This window comes from Chiloscyllium punctatum, chromosome 38 (genome assembly GCF_047496795.1).
Source record: "Chiloscyllium punctatum isolate Juve2018m chromosome 38, sChiPun1.3, whole genome shotgun sequence".
Taxonomy (NCBI): domain Eukaryota; kingdom Metazoa; phylum Chordata; class Chondrichthyes; order Orectolobiformes; family Hemiscylliidae; genus Chiloscyllium; species Chiloscyllium punctatum.
In genome coordinates, this window is record NC_092776.1 from 64217705 (window position 1) to 64239642 (window position 21938).

At 42.7% G+C, this 21938-nt stretch overlaps 1 protein-coding gene across 4 annotated transcripts in view; it reads right to left on the minus strand.

The window, feature by feature from the left end:
* The window catches only part of ccar1 (cell division cycle and apoptosis regulator 1), a 122520-nt gene that overhangs the window by 38147 nt on the left and 62435 nt on the right, over nt 1-21938 (minus strand). For 3 of the 4 annotated variants that reach the window (XM_072558027.1, XM_072558028.1, XM_072558030.1), the window contains exons 13-18: nt 13621-13787; nt 12498-12795; nt 11546-11629; nt 4789-4974; nt 1364-1555; nt 297-551 (exon numbers count right to left, since the gene is read on the minus strand). In XM_072558027.1, the coding sequence (XP_072414128.1) occupies nt 297-551; nt 1364-1555; nt 4789-4974; nt 11546-11629; nt 12498-12795; nt 13621-13787 (1182 nt within the window). The remainder of the gene's footprint in view (nt 1-296; nt 552-1363; nt 1556-4788; nt 4975-11545; nt 11630-12497; nt 12796-13620; nt 13788-21938) is intronic. The other variant, XM_072558029.1, reaches the window with a different exon arrangement.

Below are 21938 nucleotides of genomic sequence, written 5' to 3' on the forward strand. Positions count from 1 at the left end.
ATTTTTCCTGAGATTGAGTGCTTCTGGAACTCCCTTCCCTTGGGGCAAGTAACAGTTAGAGTCTTAATATTTTTAAGGTAGAGGCAGACTGACATCCTTCTTGGTTAAGTATCTGACATTATTGTACAGTTGGGGGTGGGGGTAGTGGAGGTAGAGGGTGGGAAGAGAGAAGAGGCAGGAATATGGCGTCAAATCCACATTCACATCAACTATGATCAGACTGAATGGCACAGCTACAAAGCCAAATGACTTGGTTCTGCTCCTAATTGTCATACGTTTATTATATTACCAAGTACCTTCCGTCCATCCCTTTCTTCTTTTTTATCTTTCTCATCTCCTGATTTCCTCCGTTTTGTCTTTGGCTCATTACTCTCTTCATCCTTTTCTTCTTTCTTTTCCCTTTTCTCACTCTCTTTTTTCTCCTCTTTGCGATCTTTCTTGTCCTTTTCTTTTTTATCATCTTTTTCTGGAACAGTCACCAGTGCTTTATATATTCGATAACCAAAGTCCCTCTGTAACATTTCATTGAAGAGTTCAGCAAACAAGGAGACCTGCAAAGTAAAATGGTGCCAATGCATTAGAGTGGCGTCAGCCAGAGTACATGCAACTGATTATTTATTTAGAGATTCCTAGTGGAGTACACTTATACCAATGGTTCACCACTGAATGACCAGAAACTGAACTGGCTGCACCAGGTAAATACACTTGGCCAAAAAACCGATCAGAGGCAAGCAATCATGTAGTGAGTAACTCACGACCTGACTCCCTAAGTATGTCCATTTTTTACAAGGCACAACCAGGAGTGTGACGGAATACTCCTCACTTACCTGGATGGTTGCAGCTCTGGCAACATTCAATAAACTTGACATAATCCAGAATAAAACAGCTCATCCATCAACTTCAACATCCACCCTACCATTCCACATAGGGCAGAAGAAGATAGCGCCTACAGACACACTGTAACAATTCATCCAGGCTCCTTCCAAATCTATGTCTTCTACCATCTAGAAGGTAAAAGGACAGCAGATGCATGGAAATACCACCATCCACAAGTTTCTCCATAACCCACACATTGACCTGACTTGGAATAATATTGTTATTCCTTCACCTTTGCTAGGGCTAAATCTTGAAACTCCCTCCCAACATCATTGTGGGTATTATTGTAACTCAAGAACTGCATTGGTTGAAGGCAACATCTCAGCACCATCTTCTCCAGGACAATTATGTATGGATAAATAAATGATAGCCTAGCCAGTGAAATCTACATCTATACATGAATTAAATCAAAATCTAATTTCTTTTTCCTGACTATTAACCCTCCCCGACAGGCCTGAGTGAGTAACCATAATACACAGGCACTTACTTCAAAAGAATGTTCTTTATTATCTTCCAATCGGTAGTCTAGGAGCACACTCAGAGACATGACACTACAGTCAAACTTGCCCCCTTTGGCAGTCCAGTTAGGATGAACGATGATAGAAGGCTCGTCAGGTAGAATGTAGCGTCTTTCACGTCGCTGACGTTCCACTTCTTCCTGGCGTTTTCTCTCCTCCTCCTGAAAGGACAGGATTAGAAGAATAGAATAATCCTCAACCACAAGTAAAATCTAAGAATCCCGACAGCGTGGAAACAGGCCATTTTGGCTCAACAAGTCCAAACTGACCCTCCAAAGAGTAACTCACTCAGACCCATTCCCCTACCCTATTACCCTACATTCCCCTTGACTAATGCACCTAACCCATGCTAAATTGCCCATGTTCAGGGATGTGTAGGTTAGATGCATACATTGGAGAATAGGGAGTGTGTCTGGGTGGGCTGCTTTTCGGATGGGTCAGTGTGGACTTGTTGAGCTTGTTTCCACACTGTAGGAATTCTAAACAAAAACTACACATCCCTGAATACTATGGGCAATTTACCATAGCCAATTCACCTAACCTACACATCTTTGGGTCGAAACCAGAGCACCCAGAGGAAACCTACGCAGACACTAGGAGAATGTGCAAACTCCACACAGACAGTTTCCAGAGGCTGGAATCGAACCCAGGTCCTTGGCATTGTGAGGCAGCAGTGCTAACCACTGAGCCACCGTGCTGCCCTACTATGGAAGCTTCACATAAAGCAAATCATCCACCGACATTTCCATCACCTCCAAACAGACACGACCACCAGGGATATATTTCCCTCCCCAACCCTTTCCGCCTTCCACACAGACCATCCCCTCCATGACTACCTGGTCAGGTCCACACCCCCCTACAACCCATCCTCCTTCCCCTGCCACCGCAGGAATTGCAAAACCTGCGCCCACACCACCTCCCTCACCTCCATCCACGGCCCTAAAGGAGCCTTCCACATCCAAAGTTTTACCTGCACATCCACCAATATCACTTATTGTATCCGTTGCTCCCGATGTGGTCTCCTCTACATTGGGGAGACTGGACGCCTCCTAGCAGAGCATCTCCGGGGAACATCTCCGGGGCACCCGCACCAATCAACCACACCACCCTGTGGCCCAACATTTCAACTCCCCTTCCCACTCTGCCGAGGACATGGAGGTCCTGGGCCTCCTTCACCGCCGCTCCCTCACCACCAGACGCCTGGAGGAAGAACACCTCATCTTCCGCCTCAGAACACTTCAACCCCAGGGCATCAATGTGGACTTCAACAGTTTCCTCATTTCCCTTTCCCCAACCTCCAAACTTCCAGCTCAGCACTGTTCCCATGACTTGTCCTACCTGCCTATCTTCTTTTCCACCTCCCCCCCCGACCTATCATCTTCATCCCCTCCCCCACTCACCTACCGCACTGTATGCTACTTTCTCCCCCCGCCCTCCTCTCACTTATCTCTCCACCCTTCAGGCTCTCTGCCTGTATTCCTGATGAAGAGCTTTTGCCCGAAACGCCGATTTTACTTCTCCTCGGATGTTGCCTGAACTGCTGTGCCCTTCCAGCACCACTAGTCCAGAATCTGGTTTCCAGCATCTGCAGTCATTGTTTTTACCTACTATGGAAGCTGTAAACCTAAAATTAAAACAAAATGCTGGAAAAACTCAGCAGGTCTAGCATCTGTAAAAAGGTATCGTGAAGAAAAGTCCTATCAGAGACGAAATGTCAACTCTTTTCTTCGCCACAGATGTGCTTGATTAAATGCAGTCAACACGGCTTTGTGAGGGGCAGGTCATGCCTCACAAACCTTATCGAGTTCTTTGAGGACGTGACTAGAAAAGTTGATGAGGGTCGAGCTGTGGATGTGGTGTATATGGACTTCAGCAAGGCATTTGATAAGGTTCCCCATGGTAGGCTCATTCAGAAGGTCAGGAAGAACGGGATATAGGGGAACTTAACTGTCTGGATACAGAATTGGCTGGCCAACAGAAGACAGCGAGTGGTAGTAGAAGGAAAATATTCTGCCTGGAAGTTCTTTGGGGAGTGGTGTTCCACAGAGCTCTGTCCTTGGGCCTCTATTGTTTGTAATTTTTATTAATGACTTGGATGAGGGGATTGAAGGATGGGTCAGCAAGTTTGCAGACGACACAAAGGTTGGAGGTGTCGTTGACAGTATAGAGGGCTTTGTAGGCTGCAGGGGGACATCGACAGGATGCAGAGATGGGCTGAGAGGTGGCAGATGGAGTTCAACCTGGATAAATGCAAGCTTTTGGAAGGTCGAATTTGAAAGCGGAGTACAGGATTAAGGATAGGATTCTTGACAATGTGGAGGAACAGAGGGATCTTGGTGTGCAGGTACATAGTTCCCTTAAAATGGCCACCCAAGTGGACAGGATTGTTAAGAAAGCATATGGTGTTTTGGCTTTCATTAACAGGGGGATTGAGTTTAAGAGTCGTGAGATCTTGTTGCAGCTCTATAAAACTTTGGTTAGACCGCACTTGGAATACTGCTTCCAGTTCTGGTCGCCCTATTATAGGAAAGCTGTGGATGCTTTGGAGAGGGTTCAGAGGAGGTTTACCAGGATGCTGCCTGAACTGGAGGGCTTATCTTATGGAGAGAGGTTGACTGAGCTCGGACTTTTTCATTGGAGAAAAGGTGGAGGAGAGGAGACCTAATTGAGGTATACAAGATAATGAGGGGCATAGATAGAGAGGCATAAATAGCCAGAGACTATTTCCCAGGGCAGAAATGACTAACATGAGGAGTCATAGTTTTAAGCTGGTTGGAGGAAAGTATAGAGGGGATGTCAGAGGCGGGTTCTTTACACAGAGTTGAGAGAGCATGGAATGCGTTGCCAGCAGCAGTTGTGGAAGCAAGGTCATTGGGGACATTTAAGAGACTACTGGACATGCATATGGTCACAGAAATTTGAGGGTGCATACATGAGGATCAGTGGTCAGCACAACATCGTGGGCTGAAGGGCCTGGTCTGTGCTGTACTGTTCTATGTTGCCAGACCTGCTGAGTTCCTCCAGCACCTTTTGAATACAACTTTTCAAAACCATATTCAAACCCAGAAGCCCATAATTCTCTGAAATTCCTGGAAATAGCTGTGGAAATGTGTCATCAAGCCTATCAGTTGATTGGGTGGAAGAAGATGATCCAGCAGAAAACAGTCCTCAACAGTGGTCAAACCCACACAGCACACCGGCAATGTTTCAGACCCTCCGACTGCTAGCTTCTGTGCCCAGTTCCGAGGGTGCCTCTCCACATCCAGGTCTAGCATGGCCTCTCACACAGCACCCACAGTAAATTGGTACAATCCTGCCCCCAGCTTGCTATGTGCCAGTGTCTCTTAGGACACAATACCTTTAAGCATAAACACTGAAAAATTGCAAATGGCACCTCTTTGTCATCTTCAGATCTTTTATCGTCCTCGTCATCATCTTCTCTTTCAGATTTCTCAGATTCCTTCTGCTCTTCTTTCTCCGCCTCAGTTTTTAGTTGTTTTGTTAGCCGGGCTATCAACTGGGATTTCAACCCCTTCGAGCTTTGATTCCTACTTTCCAATTCTTTTCGAAGATCGTTAACCTGAGAAAAGGAAGAATTTTGTTTTCATTTACTATTCATTAAGGATGTGGCCTATAGTGGTTCCCATTGATTCCGGTGCCCTCTAAACGATCTTCCAGCATGCACCTCATCTCTGCCGTTAACTGGTATGCTCACGGAATATTTTTCATGTCTGGCTATGTTAGTCAATTTTCTTTCCTCGCTCTCTACCCTAGTTTTGGAAGACTGAGAATAACCCTGAACAGGCCAGGCACTGGAACCAAATATGGGAAGGTAGCAAGGGTCAAGAAATCAATTATATATTGTTGTACAATCTAGACGCAATGAGTCAGCTCCTTGCTATTGACTGGAGATGTACCTAAGGGGGGGGGGGGGGGGGGGAAAGCAGGCTGAACCTGAAGTTTACTTGGGTATTTACATGTCAATCATTTTGGAAAATTACTAAAGATTGGACTTGAGCTCAGACCACTCAGTCAAGAGAGTATCCAACTTTTAATCTGAGGGTCCATTCCTTTCCTAGTACTCAGGATTTGGATATGCCGGTGTTGGACTGGTGTACAAAGTTAAAAATCACACAACACCAGGTTATAGTCTAACAGGTTTAATTGGAAGCACACTAGCTTTCAGAGCACACTCCTTTATCGGGTGGTTGTGGAGGACACAATTGTAAGACACAGAATTTATAGCAAAAATTTACAGTGTGATGTAACTGAAATTAAACATTGAAAAATACCTCTTGTTTGTTGCGTCTTTCATCTGTTCGAATGCCATGGTAGTTTCACTTAATTAATGTGTAAATTACAAAGCTTTTTTAAAAAGTTGCATTCTCAGGTTAACTGTAACAATTAGTGCTAACTAGACAATATGTTGAAGGTGTGGTCTGTCTGTGCCAGGCAAAGCTGAAATCCTCTAGGTAATTATTACTTGAGTATCACTCTTACACATCTCTGTGAACTGTCTACATTTGCACGTCTATTGCTCACGATTCTTTGCGGGTCTGTAATACAGTCCAAGTAGATGGCCCCTTAATATTCCTAAAATCTACCCCGAAACCTCATTTGAGGGCCGTTCCATAATATATCATTTCTCCTTATTGCAATAATTGACTCCTTAATTAATAGTGCTACTTCATCACCCTTTTTACACCCACCTGTGTGTCGCCTTAAGATCCTATACCTTGGAATACTGAGTGGTCAGTCCAGCCTTTCCCTCAACTGTGTTTCTGTTATGGAAACTAAATCATGCTTCCATTGCCAATCCACACCATTAACTCATCATTCTTACTTTTACACTGTTAACATTAAAGACCATCGACTTGACACTCAAATCGAGACATACAGATAAACAAAGGACACTGAGACAGGTGGACACTGAGGGTGGACGCTGAGAGCCTCTTTCCTCGGATGGTGAAGGGTAACACAAGGGGACATAGCTTTAAATTGAGGAATGCTAGATTTGGGACAGATATCAGGGTAGTTTCTTTACTACCTTGAGTAGTAGGGGTGTGGAACGGTCTGCCTGCAATAGTAGTAGACTCGCTGAAGTTAAGGGCATTGGACGTATATATGGATAATAATGGAACAGTGTAGGTTAGATGGGCATCAGATTATTTTCACAGGTCAGTGCAACATCGAGGGTTGAAGGGCCTGTACTGTGCTGTAACATTGTACGTTTGAGAGCTGAACCCCTTTGCTGTAGCATGATGGGTCTCTGTTTCTTTGATATTCTGCATCCCTTTACCTGGCAGACAAGTGTAAACTCCTTCCAACAGCAATAGCAAAACTATCTGCGAGAATATTGATGCAGACCCCCTCTCATTTGTCCCACCTTCCCCAAAAATGGTCCCAGTGATCCAGGAATCTAAAAATGTCCCTCTTGCACCAACACTTGAGCAATGCATGACAGAAGATAACTCTCACAGATCAGCACAACTAAAAAAAATCTGGTGTGTCTGCTTGGGCACTGGATTCTCAGCCTCTATGTAAGCACTCAAAGAACTGCAGAAAGCCTTAAATTCTTAACTTTTTGACTCAAGGTGACAGCCATAATTGAGAGGTACTTAAATGCACACTTGGTACTTGATGCCAAAGCTGATAAGGCTGCGAGCTAAGTGATGGAAAACAAGATTAAAATAGTTAAACCCTCATTTTTGACTGGCGTAGACTTCAAGGGCCAAAGAGCCTTTTCTGTGCTGTCGATTTCTATGGCAGTATGACTGGGACAGTGCCATGGGCAAGGGAATCAACTCTGGAACCTGGACTTTAACCTAACTCAGAATGGAAGTTAATCAGCCCCAACGTATCTCTGTCTGTTTGCGCATTTGTATGTAACTATATGTGCAAATGGATTTATGCATGTATTTACTTTTTGAAATTATTTCATTGGATAGGAGCATCATTGACTAGTCTAGCGTTGGAGAATTTGAGCTATAGGGACAGGTTAAATGGGCTAGGGCTGTTTTCCCTGGAGCATCGGAGGCTAAGGGGTGACCTTATAGAGGTTTATAAAATCATGAGGGGCATGGATAGGATAAAGAGACAAAGTTTTTTCTCTGGAATGGGGGAGTCCAGAAATAGAGGTCATAGGCTTAGGGTGAAAGGGGAAAGATATAAGAGAGACCTAAGAGGCAACTTTTCCACTCAGAGGGTGATACATGTATGGAATGAGCTGTCAGAAGTAGTGGTGGAGGCTGGTATAATTACAACATTTAAAAGCACCTGAATGGATATATGAATCGAAAGGGTTTGATTAGATTTACACTGTGGAAGCAGGCCCTTCGGCCCAACAAGTCCACACCAACCCGCCGAAGCGCAACCCACCTAGACCCATTCCCCTACATTTATCCCTTCACCTAACACTATGGGCAATTTAGCATGGCCAATTCACCTAACCTGCAACATTTTTGGACTGTGGGAGGAAACCGGAGCACCCGGAGGAAACCCACGCAGACACGGGGAGAATGTGCAAAGTCTGCACAGTCAGTCGCCTGTGGCAGGAATTGAACCCGGGTCTCTTGCACTGAGAGATAACAGTGCTAACCACTGTGCCACCATGCCAGTTGGAGGGATATGGGCCAGGTGCTGGCAGGTGGGACTAGATTGGGTTAGGATATCTGGTTAGCATGGACGAGTTGGACCGAAGGGTCTGTTTCTGTGCTGTACATCTCTATGACTCTATTTATTTCCAATGCCCAACTGCCCTTAAAAAGATGATGGTAAGCCAAATTCTTGAACTGTTGCAGTCTACATGTGCAGGCACAACATTGCCATTAATGAGGGAGCTCTTGGATTTTAATCTCATGACAGTGAAGAAACAAGGATATAACTCATGAGTGGGTTGACGAGGAACCTGCAGTACTTGTGTTTCCGTGTATCTGCTGCTCTTACCCTTCGAAGTAGCAGCAGTCTCAAGTTTGGAAGGCACAGTCACAGAATTATTACAGTACAGGAAGCCATTCAGCCCACTGTGTCTGCATCAACTTTTCAAATAAGAATTATCTTCTGGAAGTTCATGTACCATATTAACAACATAACAGTGATCAAAAAACTCCAGATTAGTTGAACATTGGTTTCCAAAAGAAAAACAGTGTTTGCTCTTCTTTATTAAGTCACATGTACCCATGTGATTGTTAATTTTGTTCTGAATTACTGTTTCTAGATGTTCCCCAAACAAATGAAGTAAAATGAACTGGTTGATAGTTGCTTGTCCACTTCTAAAACAGCATAACATTTGCAATTTCCAAATAATGTCACATCATGGTAGCCCACAAACCTACCAACACACTGAAACAGCTACCGATGAACCTTCAAGGACCCGATACCAGCAACCAGGAAAATAAAGGCCATTTACAAAAAACTATGCAAGGACTGTAACAAAGTCGAAGAGTGTGGTGCTGGAAAGAACAACCTGTCTGACAGCATCCGAAGAGCAGGAGAGGCCTGATGAAGAGCTTATGCTGAAATGTCTACTCCCCTGCTCCTCGCATGCTGCCTGACTGGCTGTGCTTTTCCAGCACCACACCGTTTGACTCTTGATCTCCAGCATCTGCAGTCCTCACTTTCTCCTAAGGACTGTAACAAACACGTCGGACAGACAGGCAGAAAACTAGCCACCAGGATACATGAACGCCAACTAGCCACCAAAAGACATGACCCACTATCACTAGTATCCTTATATACAGACGAAGGACAGCACCTTCCCTGGGACAACATATCCATCCTAAGATAGGCCAAACAGAGACATACACGGGAATTCCTGGAGGCCTGACATTCAAATCCAAACTCCATCGATTTGGACCACATTTACCAACCTCTGAGAAAAAGAACTGGAAATGATGTCACCCACCTTCAGAGACCAAGACACACAAACAGAAAGCGGGACAGAACACCAGCGCTTCACTGATGATGTTTCCTAGCATGGCGATGAAACATCTGAAAACAAATCTGTCAGCTCAGTGAGCAAACTTAGAACCCAAACTGTCGCAACACCCCAATTCAAAGAAGACTGAAAAATCATTGCCAGTATCCCTTTTCACTTTGGTCAGTATCTTCAGATGCATCTTACCCGGTCCTGGTGTCTTGCTATCGTTAACGACAGGTACACAAACCAATGCCACTTCCTTTTCAAGGTTAAATCCTTTTAGTGACGGAATTTTCTCCTCTTTCAGTATGGCCTGAATAGTATCTTCGTCCTTGGTAAAGACTTCTGCTTCAAAGTGTAAATTCTCTTCTTGGCCCCCGATTTGCCCCAATTACTCCTTTTACCAGACTTTCATTATTTATATAGAAGGCCTCAGAATTTATTTTTATAATAGCTATCAATTTCTTTGCATATTCTCTCTTTGCTTTTTTTATTTATTTTTAACCTCCCCACTAAACCTTCTCTGCTCAGTCTGGTTCTCAATTGTGTTTTCTATGACATCAGTCATAAGCACACATTTTCTCCCTTATCATAACTTCTACCTCTTGAACACCCAGGGAGCTGTGGATTTGTTTGACCAACCTTACCAGTGGACTTCAGCATGACTGTGCCCATATCATCAAGGGAAGGTGCCTAGTTTTCTCTTATTGGAAATGGATGCCTGGCACTCAAGAACCATTCACACCACACACAAGCCCAAGTCTGGATACTTGAGTATGAGCCATAAGTGGTGAATATTGCTGTGTAATTAGGGATGATCTCCATTTCTGACCTGATGATGGAAGGAAAGCCACTGATGAAACAGCTGTGGGTTTCTTCCGGGTGCTCCGGTTTCAACCCACAGACCAAAGATTAAGTGAATTGGCCATGCTAAATTGCCCATAGTGATTAGGGATGTGTAGATTAGGTGCATATTCAGGGGAAATATAAAGTAATAGGGTAGGGAAATGGGTCTGGGTGGGATACTCTTTGGAGGGTCGGTGTGGACTTGTTGGGCCAAATAGCCTGTTTCCATACTGTAAGGATCCTATGATATCTATTATTGTTAAGCTTTCCAATAGTTAAGAAAGAAAAATTTGGAATAACTTATGTTGTATTTTAACAGTAGCATTTGAATATTGTTTTATAAAATTGAGTAGTTTGACAAATTGAATGGCATTTGGAACACATTTCCTGACTCTGGATTAGTGGTGCTGGAAGAGCACAGCAATAAGAAAATGTTAGGGCATAGGCTACCTTCTTAATATATTTTGAGGGATCTGGTCTGTTCCATAACACTATAAATCAAAAGTAGCACTTAGAGGTGTACAGCATGGGAACAGACCCTTCATTCCAACTTGTCCATGCCAACTAGATATCCTAAATTAATATAGTCCCATTTTCCAGCATTAGGCCCATTTCACTATGAACCTTTCCCATTCATAAACCTATCCAGGTGCCTTTACAGCCTCCATCACTTCCTCTGGTAGGTCATTCCATACATGCACCACCCGCTGCATGAACAAGTTCCCCCTTTGGTCCCTTTTAAATCTTTCCCCACTCACCCTAAACCTATGCCCTCGAACTCTGGACTCCCCCATTCCAGGGAAAAGACCTTATCTATTTACCCTATCCATGGCCCTTATGATTTTATAAACCTCAATTAGGTCACCCCTCAGCCTCCCATGCTCCAGTGAAAATAGGCCCAGTTTATTCAGCGTCTCCCTATAGCTCAAACCCTCTTGAGTGATAAATGAGATCCTCCCTCATTTATCTGAACTGCAGCAAAAACAATCGCAATCTAGTCAACCTCTCCTTGTAAATCAGTCCCGCCATCTCTGGAATCAGCCTGGTAAATCTGCACTGCACTCCCTCAAGAGCAACAGCATCCGTCCTCAGAAAAGGAGACCAAACTACACACAATATTTCAGATATGGCCTCACCAACGCCCTGTATAACTGCAACACCACATTCCTGGTCCTGTACTCCAAACCTCTCGCAACGAAGGCCAACATACCATTTGCTTTCCTTATTGGCTGCTTCAGCTGCATGCTTACCTTGCACAGGACACCCATGTCCTGCTGCACAATCTCCTCTTCCAATTTACAGCCATTCACGTAGTAATCTGCCTTCTTGTTTTTGCTTCAAAAGTGAACTAATTTTGTCTTTAGCACAAATTTTAAAACTTGCTTACTTTCATTGTCTTTGGATCTAGCTTCGACCAGTGAGTAGGTGTAGAAATTTCTTTGCTCTCCCCATCATCCTTTTCCTCCTCTTCCTGTTCAAATAAAAAACAGGAATATTCAGCAATATTTGGAGAATACCTGGAAAACGTATTCACTCATTTTTTGAAACAAGAGTTGCCGATCCGTGCAAGTAGCAAAGGTCACAACAGCCCCTCAGATTGACTCCTCCTCAATGTTACTGAATAGAACAGTTCATTCCTATGTAAACACACACACACATTTTAACTGATCACATGCCACTCATCAGCCAATCAAAGCCAGATCTGTGGAACACAAAAAGGTGATCAATGACATCAAACAAAAGGATTCAAGGGCTGCAGACACTGATGGTCCCTGGCGGCCAAACAGTGTGTGTTCTCATTCCCTCTCAATAGGTACAAGCCCCCCAGACATATTCGCTATCAAAGAGTTTGCTCCACACACCCCACACTGCACGAAACTGTGGCTCAACCAACTGACCTGCAAATCAAATATCTTTGAAAGGTTTGTGCATATCCAATGGTTGTGTAGGTAAGAGGAACGTACTAGAGTTAAAAGAAAGCAAGAGAAAGGGGATATGGAAAATTTGGAAAGTAGAAATTTCTGTAAACAGCTAACAATGCCTGCCCAACTCAACAACTGGTGACAAGCTTCCAGCAGGAATTGATTTTCTTGCTGCGTATGAAAGAGCGAAATCTGAACACAAGTAACTATCATTTGAAGAAAACAAAGTTTAGATTCCAAATGTACTGGTTTTGGTTCATTTCTTTTGAGGAAATTGTAGGTCATTCATTCTGAGAGACCGAATTGATGAAAGGAAGTCGGCTCGGACTCTAAGCTGGGAGCTATGTTACCAGTTACTGTAGCTTTGCATCTATGTCTTCTCAAATGTATGCACTGCTCATAAAAAGAGCCCGTTACTTGATCTGTATGTATGTGATGCACTTTTTTTGTGGGTGTCCCTGTGCCTGTGAGAAGCGGAAATGGAAAAGGATTAGCGTTCAGTGCCTGTTCTCCATCAGCCTCCTTGTGTTCAGCTTGGAGCTTCTCAACCAGCTGCTGCTTGTATCCACGAGAGAGCGCTTCCCACTCTGAACGGGTGGGAAGGCAATGCCAAACATCCGGCAGAAATATAACCACGGTCTCCACATGGGCTGGAACCGTCCGCCCCTTGTGGTGCTCCTCGGGGCGATGGTAACGGATCTCTGCAAAACGGTACCTGTTGCAAGGGAAGAAGTGTATTGGAAAGGAAAATTCTATCAGACATCACATAGACCCTAAATGTCTCGTAGGATATCAAGCTAGAGAAATGCGTCATATACACTGTTCAATATCACTTAACTGCAACTGTAGGCACCAGGCAGGTGAATAAACAATTCACACAGTTCAGTCATAATAATGAAAGTCCCATCATTACCAAAGATTGGATACGAACAAATCTATTTGGGTAGATGCTAGTAGTGAAAAGCAAAACAAAAAACTTTTTTTAAAGAAATTGTATATTGACTCACTGCTTTAATGCCTTGCAGTTAAATGACACTGGCTGTACAATTCAGAAGAACTTGCGTGGCATCACTGAAAGTTTATTTACACCAAAAAAGGAAAACAATTCTATTATCAATTGAACATCCTAATTATTCATCCCAGTGGCGACATCCTCTCCACGCATGACTTTTCTTCAAGGCACACCACATATATAACACATTGGCATGAAATAGTAATACAGATTTACAGCATTTATACATGGATATTAAGTACACATTCAGAACAATGAATTATATCTAAAGTGCTTTATGTCTCTCCAATGTCATTCTTATGAAATAATGACATCTCTCACTACATGAGACATGCATTGCCACATATGGGGTGCCGCAAGTGTAGAATTAGCAGAACGACGTCATGTATTTTTTACCTGGAATGTGGTTGGCTGCTGGGCGAGAAAACAACAGCGCAAACAGTTAAGACTCGAATCATAAATATAACAAAAAACAGAATTTTAGTGTTATACTACAAGGCTCTGTCCTGTTACTGAAGTATTACTTACCACTGTGTGCAACCACTCAAGTCAATGCTCGTCAGGGCCTTACAACATCGGATAGCAGTCCTAATCAATACCGAAGGGTCAGTCTCAGGATTAGGTCCATCCAAAGAGGGAGACCAGTGTCCGCCAATGGCCATGGCTTCATCTTTGCCTTTCATTCCAACCAAAAACTGCAAGACAAAAAAAATGTCAAAACATTGGCATAAGCATATCTGTTAGAATTTACACAATGCTTATAACCAGCCAAGTTAAAAAACATTTGCAATTAAAGTAGTATTTTTAGTATAATAATTAAAACAGTATCAGTTGTTCTTTTACAAAAAACTATAACAGAATCAAAACTTCTCACTTAAAGCAAGCTTCATACAACTTCCCATGTGAAAAAAAAACAAGCATAGGAACACAAATACACATTTTCTTTTGAGAGTTTTACATTGAGTTCGGTCTACAATAATAGACTATGGAAGTCTACTTGAGAAGAACTATTTTCCCCTGAGTTGAAAAGGTCGTTTTACATGGGTTAGGCTAAATTATTTGAGGATTAAATACTATGCCCAAAATTTGCTTTCTATAAATTTCAAATCTATCATCATAGAAAATAACTTCCAAAAACTAAACTAGCCCCATGACTAGATTCCCATTTTATCGCCAAAATTAGAGTGGTGCTGGAAAAGCACAGGTCAGGAAATCCTGACGAAATGTTGATTTTCCTGCTCCTTGGATGCTGCCTGACTTGCTTTTCCAGTAATCGTCACTCTAATCTTCAGCATCTGCAGTACACACTTCCTCCCATTTTATCGCTACAATATAACTGCTCTTTTTCATGGTGGTTTATGTGGAGACTCTGGACAAAATACACCACCATCTTGAAAACAGAATTCGGGTACCTATTTTCTTTCAATTAACTCATGACCTTTTGATAATCCTCCCATTCAAATCTCATGATTCTTTATTTATAACACAAAGAATAGCTATACAAAAATAAAAAGGGATCAAACAATTGTAATGCCTTTTGAAAACTTTTCATTCAAATCTCATTAATCTTCATTTTTTGTACAAAGAACACCTTTGGAATAATAGGCCTGATCAAAACATTGTCATGCTAATGAAACTCACCCACTCCTGCAAACTAGCCAATCCCATGTCAATCCATTCTTCTTATGTCAACCTATCACTTCCAAGCCATCCTTAACCGATTCCTTCCATCCCTCACGTTATCAGCACCATTCCATCATTCCCATTTCACCTCTCTGGGACACTACTGCTCCAAGCAAAATAACTTGCTGCTGAACTGCTCCTCACCTCTGCCAGTTTTGTACTCGAACATCCTCCCCCTCTCCCGCCCAACACTGACATTATCAACAGCTGGAAAATGGACTCTGGTTACACGCTCGAATTCTCAATGTGACTCACATGCCTGGGTGTACGCTTGGCATCAACAGCTATTAACATACAAAGCCTTTAACTGACCAACCAAACCTCCTTTAACTGATTAATTAAATCAGTCCTTGCAGACAAAATTTGAATATAATTATTATTTCAAAGGAGACAATGAGCTTTTAACAAGAAATTTAAATTTCCATTTAACAGAAAGAACTACCCTCCAAAGGCTCATGCTTTAAGCCGAAGAAACATTTATTGAGAACTGAACAATGCAAGTTCAAGTTATAAAACTACATTTTATAAATGCTCATTCTTTATGCTGGAAGATCCCTGGGACACTGTCTGCTTATTTTTATTTTTCTCCCAAGAATTACTGTACAAGAAGCTGAGGCTTTCTTAATTTTTAGGGCCAAATGAGGGTGTGCCACAGCTCTCAGGCATTCACTTTGATTCTTCTCCGTGTTCCTGCTATTTTATGAGGTATAAGATATTTTGCTATCGTTCCACAAGAATCTTTCAAGGCAACCTTTCAAACCCTCATGATGGTGGGCACCCTATCGTAAGCATGCATCTCACTGCTTTCTTGCTTAACTATCCCAAAAATCAGATAACTCCTGAACATACTAACATGTAAGTTATCAGACATAAGCCATTTGGGTCTTCAAAACTCTTCATGATTCAATATCATGGTTTATCAATGTTCTGAACTATACAGTCCCATTTACCCCTAGTGATGATCAAGTCACTTGCGTAACAAGAATTTGAACCCCTCATCTCTGCCCTTATAGGGTAAGCCCTAATTTTAAAGCAGTGTCCCCAGTCTCTCTCTCTCTCTCTCTCAAGACAAAGCATTCTTTCCGCAGCCATCTTGTCAAGACCATTTATGATCTGGTATGCTTCAATCAAGTCAACCCTTACTTTTCTCAACTCCAGGAGAAACAAGCCCAGCCGGTCCAACCTGTCCTTAAATGACAACCACTTATTCCAAATGTCATCCTCACAAACTTGCTTTGAACTGCCTGCTATCAGTGTCCTACAAACCAGAATCCACTTCTCGCCAAGCAGTTTTTGAGCCACTCTAATCTTATTCATCCAAAGCCAATTTGCACATGGCTCAGATGGTAATCTAGAGATATTATGTTTGAGGTTTTGCTTTTTAATCTAGCATCTAACTTCTCATACTCTCAACAGAATCACTTTCTTAGTTCTACCTATATGTTGTTGGTGCTGACTGGATCACATTTTCCACTGCAATTTCATCTCAAAGCACAAAAAAAACCTAAAACCTGGCACGGAGCAGAAAGACTGCCTTGGCTTCAGATACAGTTATAAATGTATGGAACAGAAACAGACCCTTCAGTCCGACTCATCCATGCCAACCAGAATCTAGTCCCATTTGCTGGCATTTGGCCCATATCCCGCTAAACCCTTCCTATTCATATATCCATCCAAAAGCCTTTTAAATGTTGCAATTGTACCAGGTTCCACCACTTCCTCTGGCAGCTCACTCCATACACACACCACCCTCTGCATGAAAAAGTTGCCCCTTAGGTCCCTTTTAAATCTTTCCCCCTCACCCTAAACCTAGTTCTGGACTCCCCCACCGCAGGGAAAAATACTGTATCTATTTACCCTATCTATAATCCTCATGATTTTATAAACTTCTATAATGTCACCCCTCAGCTCAGACGCTCCAGGGAAAACAGCCCCAGCCTATTCTGCCTCTCCCTCTGTTATTGGTCCAGATTCTTGCTTGTCTCGGTATGAAATCTTGTTTGGTAGCAGATCCTTCTAATTCATCAGAAAGTTGAGAACACTTCCAAAGGAACATGAATTTCATAAAATAATCAGGTTGTTTCAGTTCCTAAACCAAAGCTACTTGCAGCTGAGACTGAACACGTGGAGAAACCCAAAACAAAGCTTTTCAGTGTTGTGATCCTCATAAGTAAATATGAAGCAGGCACTGAAGTTAGTTTAAATCAGGAGGTAATATTTATTTACAAAACTCTGTATTGTTGCATTTAGATTTCATTCTTAATATGTGTTTGTTGACACACACACACAGATGGATTCTGGAATCAAAGCATGCTAGAATCTATTACAAAAGAATTAATAGCTGAGTACTTGGAAAAGAATGGCAGGGTCAGACAGTCAATGATTTCTAAAATTTATTTATGAAAGGAAAATCATGCTTCACAAACATACTGGATTGTTCAAGGACATAACTAAAACATTAATTGGGGGAGCTTGTGGATGTGGTTAATTTGGACAGAGTGATTCATGTGGAATGAACTGCCCGAGGACATTTGGAAAGGTACATGAAGAAAAAAGGTTTGGAGGGATATGGGCCAAAGGTAGGCAAATGGGACTAGTTTAGTTTGGAAAACTTGGTCAGCAAGGAGGAGTTGAAACCTTTAGTTTATTTTCATGCTGTACGACTCTAAGGTTTTCAACAAAGTCCCAAATAAGAGATCAAAGTGTAAAATTAAAGCCATGGGATTGAGGAGTAGTGCACTGAACTAGGGCGGCATGGTGGCACTGCTGCCTCACAGCGCCAGAGACCTGGGTTCAATTCCCACCTCAGGCGACTGACTGTGTGGAGTTTGCACGTTCTCCCCGTGTCTGCGTGGGTTTCCTCCGGGTGCTCCGGTTTCCTCCCACAGTCCAAAAGATGTGCAGGTCAGGTGAATTGGCCATGCTAAATTGCCCGTAGTGTTAGGTAAGGGGCAAATGTAGGGGTATGGGTGGGTTACGCTTCGGCGGGACGGTGTGGACTTGTTGGGCCGAAGGGCCTGTTTCCACACTGTAATGTAATCTAGACAGAAACTGTTTGGGAGCATGTTGTGAACAAGCTCAAAGCCCGTCTACTCTTTAACTTTTTCTTATTTTGAAGGCATGTGCCAGGTATTGTGTTCTAGATATAATTCAATTGGTCAAACTACCAGTCTTGACGAAAAACATATTTTATTCATACACCATGAAAGCAAGAGGAAATTGGAATAACCTGACGAGCTAAAAATTTAATGTAAGAATAGATTATTTAACTACTAAATAGTAACTGTTCCAATACAGTAATATCTGATAAACACACCCTTGGCAAAGGCAAATTCAGTAAAATAGATTATCTCACATGCAATTCTAGCAGCATTTAGCTGTCATAGAAAAAGGAATAAGGGCTTCCACATCCAGCTTAAGACCCCAGCAACTGCAGAATGCTAAAACAAAAAATCCTGTACTGCAGGAGTCAGGTATTCAGGCTGCTTCTATTGTTCTAACTTTAAAACAAAACCCAAGGCCTCATAAGCTGTCTACTGGCTTTGAGCAGACTGCTCAATACCCCTGTCTTAACCTTTCTTCATTAAAAAAAAGGAAAAAAACACACTTCATAAAGGCTAGCACCATCCTACCTCCACCCTTTAAAAAGAATGAACCATCAATGTATGGATTCATTTTTAAAAACCTTTAGCCTTCCCTTATTAGACTACAATACATACACGTTACAGTGGCTCTATTCATGCAAACATTCACAAGTATAGTTTATTTCAGTCCATTTTCCCCGCCTTTCTTCATCGAAGTTGTGACAACGCATCGGCAATTAGGTTCCCTTGTCCTGCCACTAATAGAGTCATAGAGATGTACAGCATGGAAACAGACCCTTCGGTCCAACCTGTCCATGCCGACCAGATATCCCAACCCAATCTAGTCCCTGCCAGCACCCGGCCCACATCCCTCCAAACCCTTCCTATTCATATACCCATCCAAATGCCTCTTAAATGTTGCAATCGTACCAGCCTCCACCACTTCCTCTAGCAGCTCATTCCACACACGTACTACCCTCTGCGTGAAAAAGTTGCCCCTTCTATTTTATATCTTTTCCCTCTCACCCTAAACTTATGCCCTCTAGTTCTGGACTCCCCGACCCCAGGGAAAAGACTTTGTCTATGTATCGTATCCACACTCCTCATAATTTTGTAAACCTCTATAAGGTCACCCCTCAGCCTCCGACGCTCCAGGGAAAACAGCCCCAGCCTGTTCAGCCTCTCCCTGTAGCTCAGATCCTCTAACCCTGGCAACATCCTTGTAAATCTTTTCTGAACCCTTTCAAGTTTCACAACATCTTTCCGATAGGAAGGAGACCAGAATTGCATGCAATATTCCAACAGTGGCCTAACCAATGTCCTGAACACCTGCCCTGCCTTATTTCCCAAGAGTATGTCAAGTTTTGCACCTTCTCTAGTAGGTACATCCACATACTGAAAATTGTCTTGTAAACACTTAAGAAATTCCTCTCCATCTAAACCTTTAACATTATGGCACTCCCAGTCGATGTTTGGAAAGTTAAAATCCCCTACCATAACCACCCTACTATTCTTATAAATAGCTGTGATCTCCTTGCAAGTTTGTTTCTCAATTTCCCTCTGCCTATTGGGGGAGTGGGGGGGGCGGTCTATAACACAATCCCAATAAGGTGATCATCCCTTTCTTATTTCTCAGTTCCATCCAAGTAACTTCCCTGGATATATTTCCGGGAATATCTTCCCTCAGCACAGCTGTAATGCTATCTGTTATCAAAAATGCCACTCCCCCTCCTCTCTTGCCTCCCTTTCTATCCTTCCTGTAGTATTTGTATCCTGGAACATTAAGCTGCCAGTCCTGCCCATCCCTGAGCCATGTTTGTGTAATTGCTATGATATCCCAGTCCCATGTTCCTAACCATGCCCTGAGTTCATCTGCTTTCCCTGTTAGGCCCCTTACACTGAAATAAACACAGTTTAATTTATTAGTCCTGCCTTGTCCCTGCCTGCCCTGACTGTTTGACTCACTTCTGTTCTCAGATGTACCCGTCTCAGATCGATCTCTTTCCTCACTATCTCCCTGGGTCCCACTTCCCCTCCACCTTACTAGTTTAAATCCTCCCAAGCAGTTCTAGCAAATTTCCCTGCCAGTATATTAGTCCCCTTCCAATTTAGATGCAATCCATCCTGGTTCAGGTCACTTCTACCCCAATGATCCAAAAATGTGAATCCTTCTCCCATACCCCAGCTCCTCAGCCATGCATTCATCTGCTCTATCCTCCTATTCCTGCCCTCACTAGCTCGTGGCACTGGGAGTAATCCAGATATTACTACCCTTGATGACTTCCTTTTTAAATTTCTGTCTCTCTGTAATCTCCCTTCAGAATCTCAACCTTTTCTCTTCCTATATCGCTGGTTCCAATGTGGACAATGACCTCTTGCTGGCCCCTCTCCCCCGTGAGAACATTCTGCACCCTCTCCGAGACATCCTTTATCCTGGCACCAGGGAAACAACACACCATTCTGCTTTTTCTCTGCTGGCCAGAGAAACGTCTGTCTTTACCTCAGACTACAGAATCCCCTAACACAATTGATCTTTTGGAAGCCGACGTACCCCTCATTGCATTACAGCCAGTCTCAAGACCAGAAACTTGGCTGTTCATGCTACGTTCCCCTGAGAATCCATCACCCCCTACATTTTCCAAAACAGTATACCTGTTTGAAATGTGTATATCCACAAAAGACTCCTGCCCTAGGTGCCTACCCCTCTTACCCTTCCTGGAGTTAACCCATCTCTGTGACTGTATCTGAGACTTTCCCCCCTTCCTATAACTGCCATCCATCACATACTGTTGCTGTTGCAAATTCCTCATCGCTTCTGTCTCTCCAACCGATCCATTCGATCTGATAAGATTCGCTTACAACAGCATTTATGGCAGATATAATTCGCAGTAACCCTTAAACTCCCACATATGACTAACACGAGGGGTCATAGCTTTAAGCTGGTTGGAGGAAAGTATAGAGGGGATGTCAGAGGCGGGTTCTTTACACAGAGAGTGGTGAGAGCATGGAATGCGTTGCCAGCAGCAGTTGTGGAGGCAGGGTCACTGGGGACATTTAAGAGACTCTTCGACATACATAAGGTCACAGAAATTTGAGGGTGCATACATGAGGATCAGTGGGCTGAAGGGCCTGTTCTGTGTTCTATGTACATTTCACTGCAAAGGCCATTTTTGCTCCTTCACAATGTACAGACCCAGAAAATAGCACAGTCTTATTCCTCTAGAAAACACTGCACCAGGTTAAATGAATAGTTATGGCTTATATTTTAAGTTTAATCAAGAGACTTATCTCCAAAAACATAATCAAGAACGAATCCACTGTATTCACTACTACAGCCTTTCTATTGGACAGACTTAAAACAACGATTAACGTATCTGATTTTGTGTTGTGAATTTCACCAAAACAGTTTCCTTCAAAATTAGTTGTGAAATTCACTGTTTGTTAATTTTCCCAGATGCACTCCGATGTCCAGCAATACACAAATTCAAAAACAGCAAAGGCAGTAACTGTGCAGGTTCTCTCTCTCCTGCACTGTCCTCATTATGTGCTTCCTTTGTCTGTTCTTCTCCCTTTTAAAACTGCTGTTGTTTTGACTTTTTTTCCCTAAAGTTCCAAAACAATGCAACAGCATATGAAACAGTAATTGCTGCTCCCAAAATTCGAGGAAATCACCTGCAGCACCTAAAATACCTCAAAAAAGGTGCAGTTCTTACAGCCAGAAATTTTTCCCGTCCTCCATCTTGGATTACCCAGAATCCAATTATATAAATTTTCAAATGGATTGGTTGCAATAAGTAGCTCTATCTAAACATTTCAGTATTTTTATTTAAGTTTTTCCAAAAACTTTCAGAGGATATGATCAGTATATAAAACTGTCTTCGCCTAAATTTTGAAACATTGCAAGGCCAACACCAAGCTAAAGGTCTTCTCAATTGTGAATATTTTTGTCGATCGTTCAATTTTCTGGAAAAATACTCAATAGGTCTTTCTACCTACCCATCATTTTTCAAAAGGAGAGTACCGACAACCACATCAGTTGCATCAATAACCATCTTGAATGGCTTTGAGCAATTAGGTGTG